General features: G+C 40.7%; 1 protein-coding gene across 1 annotated transcript in view; it reads left to right on the top strand.

Annotated features, from left to right (window-relative positions):
* The first annotated feature begins 1,996 nt into the window (after positions 1 to 1,996).
* Positions 1,997 to 10,417, top strand: part of LOC134455689 (tripartite motif-containing protein 16-like) — an 8,759-nt gene continuing 338 nt past the window's right edge. The window contains exons 1-6 of the mRNA XM_063206910.1: positions 1,997 to 2,627; positions 3,493 to 3,588; positions 4,597 to 4,830; positions 6,844 to 7,003; positions 7,099 to 7,146; positions 7,329 to 10,417. The exon at positions 7,329 to 10,417 is cut by the window's right edge and continues 338 nt beyond it. Of these exons, the coding sequence (XP_063062980.1) occupies positions 2,037 to 2,627; positions 3,493 to 3,588; positions 4,597 to 4,830; positions 6,844 to 7,003; positions 7,099 to 7,146; positions 7,329 to 7,861 (1,662 nt within the window). The 5' untranslated portion in view covers positions 1,997 to 2,036 and the 3' untranslated portion in view covers positions 7,862 to 10,417. The remainder of the gene's footprint in view (positions 2,628 to 3,492; positions 3,589 to 4,596; positions 4,831 to 6,843; positions 7,004 to 7,098; positions 7,147 to 7,328) is intronic.

Raw genomic sequence — 10,417 nt, 5'->3', positions numbered from 1 at the left:
ACAAGTTTGACTACTGGCAGTGGCAGCAGGTTCTGTGTAAAGAGGGCGTGTCTGAACGCTGCTACTGGGAAGTAGAATGGAGTGGGGGAGACCCAATCGGAGTTTCCATTGCGGTGTCCTACAAAGGAATCACTAGGAAAGGCAATGACCTTCACTGTTGGCTGGGGTGCAATGACCAATCCTGGAGCATACAGTGCTTGTCAGCAGAATGCTATTACAAACATGGAGGTTATAAAATTTTAATCAACACTGACCCAGACACATCCAAAATAGGAGTCTATGTAGATCACAAAGCAGGTATCCTGTGTTTTTACAAGGTGTGCAGGAATACATTTACCCGTTTGCATAAGGTCCAAGCAAAGTCACCCAGCCCCTCTACCCAGGATTTTGGCTTAACAGTGGATCAAAAGTAAAGCTATCCAATTAATAAATAGGCTAAATATAGTTTATAGCAGCAGCTCATGAAGGGAACTCGGCAATTAATGTGACTCCTGAGATGAACTTTGCATATCGAATGTAAACATTCTGGAGTATCAGCACGCTGTTAATATTATTCAGATGTAGGCCTACCTGTACTGTACTTATTTACATACATAATAGAATGTCTGAGTATCCTTAATTGTAGGTGATGGCAAAGTCGCATTGTTAATACTGATTAAAAACTAGTTTGTTGACAAATTTAACCAAATATTTTCCCCCATTACCCCCAATTTCTTCCAACACAAAACCCTACATCTGCATTGGATTGCAATCCAGGATGGTGTACATGTCATTGCGGTGATGTGAAAGTACAAAAGTCTTAAGCCCAGAGCCATATAGATAACCTACAGAGTATACCAGGAGTGGGCACTTATTTTGGTCCACATTGGGTGTACAATATTGTCTGAAGGTCCACATGTCATTGTTAACTTCTGTCAGTAATAACATCTTTTTTTAAAATCAATTTCATTCCTGTACATTGTGAATTAATGAAATGTATTTTGCTGGATACTACAGTAGCCTTGGCTAATTCCAAAGCCATAATGAATGAATGAAGCGAAGGACAGTACTCTTCAGATTTCTTCTTTGTTTATTCGCCCGAAGAGTGCTGTCCTTGACTTCATTCATTATGTTTTTTGTGGGATTCAGCACATGCCTGCAGGATAGGCCTACCATAGTATTTAGCTCTGTTTACCACCATGTAGTTTGAATAATTATTCTAAATGACTGTAGCTATGATGTTCGTTTTATTTTATTTTAGACAATTATTATGGTATTGTAAAATTCTTAAACCTTCTTTTGGACATGGGATTTGAAGGTACTGTTGATACACGGCAGTGTGTAAAATAAAAAATAAAAATATTTAATTCCAGATAATATTGTAACAATTTTAAAATATTTTTTAAAGAACAAACATGAGTTTCATCTCCTGGACATGTTTTGTCCCATCTCTCCTATCTTTGGGTGTACTGATTCTTATGCCAAAAGCACACGATTGTTCTCTCGGATTCAGATCTGGGATGGGCAAATGTCCTCCCATCCACTACTATATTCTTACAACGATGTGCATGCACACCGACACCGACACACACACACACACACACCGACACACACACACACACACACACACACACACACACACACACACACACACACACACACACACACACACACACACACACACACACACACGGAATCAAGCTAATATATCAAGTATGTCTAGATGTGCAGAGAGTCTTCCACCTCAGTAGAATCTAACAATGACCTATTGTTTGGCACATAATCTCTAACTTAGTCATACTGTGTCTAAATTAGAATATTACGCACACTTATTTTATGAATGTGAGAAATGAATTTTGAGAGTTGAGGTTTACTCCCAGCTCCCTCCTGCCCCCTGCTGTTCAGTTGGAATCAGATGGCATCAGAGGCCACTTCCCTGTTTAGGGCACAGTCTATTAATAGAAAAACATGACTCAGCTTTTCTTCCTGCTTTGCTGTACTGTATGTGGGAGAGACAGAAGAACACAGTCCGTTATAAAACAGTTTAAGTGCACAAAATGGCTGAGGCCAGTGTTTTATTAGCACAAGATGAGTTCATCTGTCCAATCTGTTTGGATCTACTGAAGGATCCTGTAGGGATTCCATGTGGACACAGTTTTTGCATGGATTGTATGTCCGACTACTGGGATCAAGAGGATCCAAAGGGAGTCTACCGCTGCCCACAGTGCAGGCAGATTTTTACTCCAAGGCCAGTTCTGGGCAGAAACACCATGCTGGCCAAAGTGGTGGAGAAGCTCAAGCTTCTGGGACTCCAGTCTGCTTCTGCTGACCACTCCTACTTGGGACCTGGAGATGTGGAGTGTGACATCTGCTCTGGGAGAAAGCGGAAGGCTGTCAAGTCCTGTCTTATTTGTCTGTCCTCTTACTGTGAAACTCACTTCAGAGCTCATAATGATTTAAACCCAGGAAAGAAACACAAAGTGATTGACGCTGCTGGTAAACTAGAGGATCTGATCTGCTCTCAGCATGACAAACTGCTGGAGGTCTTCTGTCGCACTGATCAGATGTGCATATGCATGCTGTGTGTCATGGATGACCACAAAGGGCATGACACCGTTTCAGTCGCAGCAGCGAGGACAGAGAAACAGGTGAGGCAAGTGAAGTGCGACATAAAAAACAACTCCAGAACACAATTTTTAAATGCATCCCAAGCCAAGGGCACCCATGGGCAAGTGGTTAGGCCGTCTGGCTTGTAGATTAAAGGTTGACGGTTCGTCAGGCCAGGTTGGTGGGGGAAGTAATTAACCAGTGCTCTCTCCCATCTTCCTGCATGATTGAGGTAGCCTGAGCATGGTACCATCCCGCTGCACTGCTCCCTCGGGGCACTATTTGGGGCTGCCCGTGAGGAATAAAATACAGTTTTGTTCAGTGAGTGTATTCTGTGTCACAATGACAATGGGAGTTTCCCAGGTGGGTTTTCACTTTGTAAAAGGAATTAGTGTGCAGTACATACAATAACTGTGATAACTACACAAGAGTTGTTCTCACACATAAAAAAATTGTTCTTATCCCTTTGCGAAGAGCCTATGTTATAATGAGCAAGTCTTAATCTGTTACTTAGTAACGCCATTATAGCTATGCTTTTATGATGTAGTTGAATCCTTTCATCAAAGAGTGAACAGGCATGCAGGTGGGGCTATCTGCACAAAGAGGCTACGGGATATATATATAGTGTGTGTGTGTGTGTGTGTGTGTGTGTGTGTGTGTGTGTGTGTGTGTGTGTGTGTGTGTGTGTGTGTGTGTGTGTGTGTGTGTGTGTGTGTGTGTGTTAGCTTTTCACCAAGTTAAATCTTGGTAGAAAATATCTCTGGTTAAATGATTCAGTTCTATAATCTGCAATCAGTAGGTCAGAACGCTGCATGAGAGATGTAAAGCATAATTAATGACCGGTTAAGTGCTGCTAGTACTGTGTAATTTGTTCAGATATTTTAAGTTTTCAAACCACTTTTTTAGACAGAGTTGGGAGACACTCAGAGAAAATTACAAGAGATCATCAAAGAAAAAGAGCATCATATTCAAGAGCTAAGAGATGGTGTGGAAACTCTTCAGGTAAGTTTTTTTGGTAACACTTTATTTTAGGGATACATCTATTATCACTAATACATACAATGTTAATGGCAGCAAACCAGCAAAGATACCAGTGTGACTACCAGCAAAGATACCAGTGTGCGGTGATTCATCTTTCATGTACTTGGATTACTCTTACTGCACATCACCAGCACCTGGACAAGTGGTTGTGCACAGGGACGTTACTTTGAGGGCAGCATAAGTAACTTGTAAGGCATGTACTAAGCAAACACTAAAGCCTATTAGGTCCTTACTAAGGTTAAATTGGTAATAAATCCCTTATTGTGCATGAACAACACATTTGCGAATATGTGCCTAACAAATGTTTGATTTTGCTTTGTACATGCCTTACAAGTTACTTATACAGGCACATTGTATGTATTAGTGCTAATAGATGTATCCCTAAAATAAAGTGTTACCATTTTTTTCATCAGATGAGACATAAGACTTTGTCTGATTGAGCTCTGTATCCCCAGGCAGACACTGTAGGGTATATTACTTTGACCCTTAGAAAGGATGTTATATCTCTCCAGGTAAGTTTTTAAGACCGCTGACCAAGACGTTTCAACCACTCCCACAAGACTACATCATAAAACATTACAGAGAGAACAGGTCTTGTTGCTCACGTCAGATGTTTATAACAGAACTTACAGAAGAATCTCTCAGCATAAGGTGACATTCTAATAGTTCACCCTTATGAGTGCTTCATGCACAGTAATTGCATACTTGGCATGGTAGCGAGTCTTGGTCCTGGCATGATGTCCACTTGGACTCCCTATATCTATAGAGGTCTTGGAAAGCCTGATCATTACTAAAATTGACGAGTAAGGGGCGATGGTAGGACTGTTTGCGATGCTGATGAGAGATGGATGAGCTGGAGGGATTAAATTACATCTGATAAGGTGGGAGACAGATAGCAAGACAGCTGTCAGTAACTCAATGAGCTCCTACCGAAAAAGGTTTTGAAATCAATATTTTGTGTGCCAACAGTGTTCTGCTGATGCAGCAGTGGAGAATACTGAGATTGTCTTCACTGAGATTATCAGCTCCATTGAGAAAAGACGATCTGAAGTGACAAAGCTGATCAGAGATCAAGAGAGGGTGGATGTGAGTCGAGCTGAAGAACTCATGGAGACACTGGGACAGGAGATCACTGAGCTGAAGAGGAAAGTTACTGAGCTTGAGCAGTTCTCACAAAGTGAAAATAACATCCAGTTTCTCAAGGTACCATGGCACCTTTCATATCATGTTAAATTTGTGAGTAATATTTAACACACATTAGAAAGGAAGTGATGCAATTTAATAATAATCAACTATTCCAAAGAATAGAATGGCACAAAATACTTTCTCTGTATTTTATACATTATAAAAAATACACATTTGAAAGAATGCAATGATGTTATTTTCCATACATTTACTGTAGTGGGTGTATTTCTAGAAACCGTTAAAGGGGTATGCCACTATTTTGGGGCTTAATACAGTTAAAATCGTTGGCTGGGGTTTATAAAGGTGGTTAAGTGTCTTATTTTTCATGTTAAGCGTTGTCTTGCTGTAAGACAAGTTAAAAGAGGGAATATGTCGCTAAGCTAGTGAAAGTCAACATTGACTTTCACTAGCTTAGCGACATATTCCCTCTTTTAACTTGTCTTAAAGCAAGACACCGGCTTGCATGAAAAATAAGACACTTTACCACCTTTATAAACCCCAGCCAACGATTTTAACTGTATTAAGCCCCAAAATAGTGGCATACCCCTTTAAAGTGGAAATGAAGCACTGACAACTATTATCATTTTTTGGCGGCTTATTTATTTTCATAAACGAATGGATGTTCATTGAACTGCACTTTTAAGTAGTTTTGCTGAAAAATGACATGTTATTACCGAGTTTCGCCACAAGGGCGCAGCCATGTTCGCCGCCTACGTAACGCGAATGGTAGAACTTGGTGGCTAATGTAGCCTTCCATTCACTTAACGTTAGCGTGTGCTAACTACAGCGCTAACTGACTCTAATCGTGGCAGTAAAATTGAAGAAGGACGAGGGGTTCATTTTACATTGTCCCTGGGTTTTCTATGTTATATACCTACTATCAGATGAAAGAGAAATGCCAAGTGTCATTATCACTTTGTGTCAAAAAGCCTTTGCTACGAGCATGGTGGGATAGCTGCAGCCATCCACCCATTGCATCCACCATAGGACAGGAGTCAGGACTGGGGCTGCTCGATCTCATAGGTTTGTAGTGACAGACCGTCACCAATAACGTCTTTTTCCTGCATTGTTGGACGCTAATCTGAAAGCCCATGTCTTTAAGTTGGCTATGTGGTTCAATTCAGTAATAGAAAATAACTTGCAAAATTGGCGGAAGTTTGGAAAGCTTTGTGAAGGGAAGGGACGCAGCCTGTGTGTGTGGCTATCCCATCCCCTCTCTCGTCTCGCTCTCGGAGTTGGAGGAGCTTTGGGGATTTGAAGTTGATGCCACGGGAAATGACACGTTAAACTATCATGGCCTACATTAAGTTATGGCATGCTTAAAGTAGCTGCATCTATTGTAGTAAATTATTATGTTATTGAAGTCGCGGATGCATCCTCAAACTGGCTGGAATAGCGTTGTTGCCTTGGATTATTGTTGACTGGATAACACCGATAAACGTGGGCACGGAGATGTCAAAGTAGCCTAATTCAGGTGCTTGGAAAATGTTGGCGAAATCATCGGAAGATGAAGGTATAGAACTGCAACATTGCACGACATCGCACGATTATGAATGGTGATCATGTTGGCTCATACCAAAATTTGTTAGCGACTTGTCACCTTAGCAAAAAAAAGCTGCTTGTTTACCTGTGGTTCATGTGATGGGATGTCTTGTCTGAATTCATGCCTCATATTTGTTCTGTCCCACCCAAACACGTATTCTTGCTTCATTTGGGTTAAGCAAATAAGCTCATAATCAGCCACGCAAGTCCCAAATGTTTAATTCACTACTATCATAACAGCATTAGAATAGGAGACTACCATTCGCGTGACGTCACCCGCTGTTGGCTGGAAACGTTAACAGAAACGTTACGTGTTTGTGCTTTATTTTTTTATTAACGGCTTAAATTTCAGACTTCAAAAAAATATATATATTTGCTGGCTTATCTTACTGGTGTTATAGACCCCTATATTAGGTCACTGCTTCATTTCCACTTTAAGTAATCAGTGATCATATATTTCAATTCCAAATTTATGTTTGCATCTCATAGAGTTTCCAGTCTCTTTGTGCCTCCACTATATCTGACAAGGCATCTACATGCTCAGTGCATACAGATGTGCTTTTTGAGAGTGTGAGTGACGGCCTCACTATGCTCAAAGAGAAACTGCAGGATGTGCTCCACCAGGGACTACAGGACATGACGAAAACTGGTATGTCTCACAGAAATAAAAAAGACTTAACCCTTGACATTGACTGACCATCAATTCTCATCTAAGGTGTACATGTGCCCTTCCGATAGATTCAGAAAAATTCAGACCTCTAGAGCCTGAGGCCAGAGAATATTTCCTAAAATGTAAGTATTTAAGCAGACAAGCACACATGCAGCACACACACAGTAAATAAAGCAGTAATGACAATAATTTAAAAAAGTGATGTGGTGTGTTCTCTTAATATATTAAACTGTCATCAAATAAAAAAAACTGCTACTGGCAGAAAAACTCAAACTGATCATCGTGATTTTAATCCCAACTACAGATTCCTGTCAGATGACTTTGGACCCCAACACAGCCAATAATTTCCTGAGATTGTCTGAAGGAAACACAGTTGTCGAAAGGGTTACAGTGAGTCAGTCATATCCTGATCATGCAGACAGATTTAATGTTGAACGCCAGGTGATGTGCTCAGAGGCTACATCTAGGCCTACCAGGTGCTACTGGGAGGTTGAGTGGTCTGGGCATGAAGTGCTAATAGCTGTTTCATATAAGGGGCTGAAGAGGAAAGGAAATAATAATGAAGTATACCTTGGGTACAATACAAACTCCTGGGCATTGTATTTTCATCCATCTGGGTTCTGGTTCTACCATAATAATAAACAAACTAAACTCCCTCATGCTCAGTCCTCCTCTAGAATAGGAGTGTATGTGGATCACAGGGCAGGAACTCTGAGCTTCTACAGTGTCTCTGACTGTATGACTCTGCTGCACAAAGTACAGACCACATTCCATGAGGAGCTGTATCCTGCCTTTTGGCTCGACAGCATTGGCAGCAAAATTAAATTGTGCCTCTGACAACAGATCAACAGAATTGCATACTACGTTATGAAAATGAAGGTGGAATGTCCGCACACTGCTCCCATTTTTCTTTTGCTTTTTTATTTTTCCAAGTGAACGCTCGAAAACGTTCACTGCACCTGCATCTTGGATGTGCGCACCACTACCTTTCTTGATATTACGGTATGTAAGCATAACAATTCTTCTACATTACTTTGTCATAATAAGTTTAGGTGACTATGGGTAGGTAATTACTAGTGAAATGACCTTTCCTTGTTGAAATGTTGTGTTATGATGATATTACCACGTTCAATGCATGTTACACATTAACACATTATTCGTTAAAGACAAACCGGTGAACCCAACTGTTTCCTGTTTATTCCAAAGCAAAAGTTTGTAGTGATAAGTGGAAATAATACAAGGATGCTTGGGTGGTTGTTTCTATACCATAACAAAGGAAGAGGAAATATTGCACATTACGGCCCTGATGTGGCCTAATTACTATGAAACTACTTCGGCTGCTGCCGTTTAGTTACTGGCATACCTACCACCTAACTACTACGATGACACAGTAGCTGTTTCCATTAGCCTACTATTAACTAGAAACTGGAAACTTTATGGTTATTTTTGCTGTTACTAATGAGAAATTATAGTGTAATTGCACTGGAAACCATATGGTTATTTTGCTGTTGTTACTAATAGGCCTAGCAAACAGTTATTACCATGAAATTACACTGAAATTACTGAGAAATTACTATGAAATTAACACCTTATTAGCGATCCGTAAAGTAAAGTGTTACCTAGGACTGGGTACCGAAATTCAATTCTTTGATGGAACCGAATTAAAAGCTAAGGTTCTACTTGGCATCGAAACGTGCCTTGTCTGTCGGTTCCACGTTTCGGTTCCTGAAGTCTGACTGTCAGAGCCATCAAATGTGTGTTTAAGCACGCGGCCATTTCAGCCAATCACAAGTGTCACAAACTGATTTAAATGATTGATAAGACAGCTGATTTTCAACCAGCTGATTGTACTATTGAGAAACAAAAACATGCCGTCGAAAGCGTGGCTATATTTCAGGAAAGTAGATAAGGAAAGAGCGCGCTGCAATATCTGCGATAAACTAATAGGCTATCATGCAAGAATGGCAATACATCCAACCTGTTCAAACACCTGCTCTTGCATTCGATTACCTTGCGTGCAGAGAGTTGCAGCATCTTTACAACGGCAACAACGTCAACCTCAACTATGCCTGCTGCAATACCGTCAACCTCAACCATGACCTCGACTCTTCAGGAAGATGTCTCTGACTCCTTGGAAACATGTTTTTCCATGAAAAGAGCTAACTTAGAAAGAACTGGTCTTGTGTTGGGGACGTACAAATGTAGCCTATTTAGACCGTCGGTTTAATTCGAGGGAACAAAGAGCTGCGACAAAAAAGATTTCCTCTCTATCCGGCTGGAGAATAACGCCATTGTTTACTTGAAGTAGCGGCCGCTTAAGGTTAAATAACTGTGGATTGAAAGAACATAAAAACGTTCCGTAAAAAAACTGTAAAAAGCTAAGAATCTCAGCTTTCCAACAAGCCCTAACACATGTCTGTAGGTCTAGGTTAAGGAGATCGCTGACTGTTAGGAAAAAAATGACGAGATAAAAAAATGGTTGGAAAGCGCTATTTTTTCACTTGCAACAGCGGCCGCTTACAGTTTAATAACTTTTGAATGAAAGAACATAAAAACGTTCCGTAAAAAACTGTAAAAACCTAAGAATCTCAGCTTTCGAACAAGCCCTAACACATGTCTGTAGGTCTAGGTTAAGGAGATCGCTGGCTGTTAGGAAAAAAATGACGAGATTAAAAAAAAATGGTTGGAAAGCGCTATTTTTTCACTTGCAACAGCGGCCGCTTACAGTTCAATAACTTTTGAATGAAAGAACATAAAAACGTGCCGTAAAAAACTGTAAAAAGCTAAGATTCGCAGCTTTCGAACAACCCCTAAAACATGTCTGTAGGAGAAGGAGATCGCTGGTTATAGGCTATATATATTTAGGCCTATATATCGTTTAGATTAGGACTCTTTAGCTTAGATTCACCATGGCGTGAAAGCACAGTGTTGTCGCTTGCAGCAGCTGATCATACGGCCCAGTTCTAGTCCCTGTATGGAAATACGTGCGAGACAGCACCATCGAGCCCCCGTCAAGTTTCATGAATATTTATGAAGCCTAGTTGTGTTAGAACAGTTCTGCAGAACCTAGTAGAAAAGCCCCAGCTGTCGACAGACTGGGTAGCGTAGGCTACATTAAAACATCATGTCAGGCACGCTATAGGATTGGTACCAGAAGTGAAGTTGCACCGTACAGCAGAACAATTTTAATCAGACATGAGTACATTTATCAGTATCAAAACCGTTTATTATACTTGCCAAGCCATGCCGAGAGGACAACTTGCAGCATGCAATTAATCATGAATGCTGTATAGAATTAAATGCCTTTAACCCGCCATTGCTTAAGTCACGATGAGCGCCGCCTTGTGGCAGGCAGGGAAACTCATGATTTACAGACCTGTTACGCCATCTACT

This window comes from Engraulis encrasicolus, chromosome 9 (genome assembly GCF_034702125.1).
Source record: "Engraulis encrasicolus isolate BLACKSEA-1 chromosome 9, IST_EnEncr_1.0, whole genome shotgun sequence".
NCBI classification, from domain to species: domain Eukaryota; kingdom Metazoa; phylum Chordata; class Actinopteri; order Clupeiformes; family Engraulidae; genus Engraulis; species Engraulis encrasicolus.
This window is presented reverse-complemented; position numbering and strand designations above follow the sequence as displayed.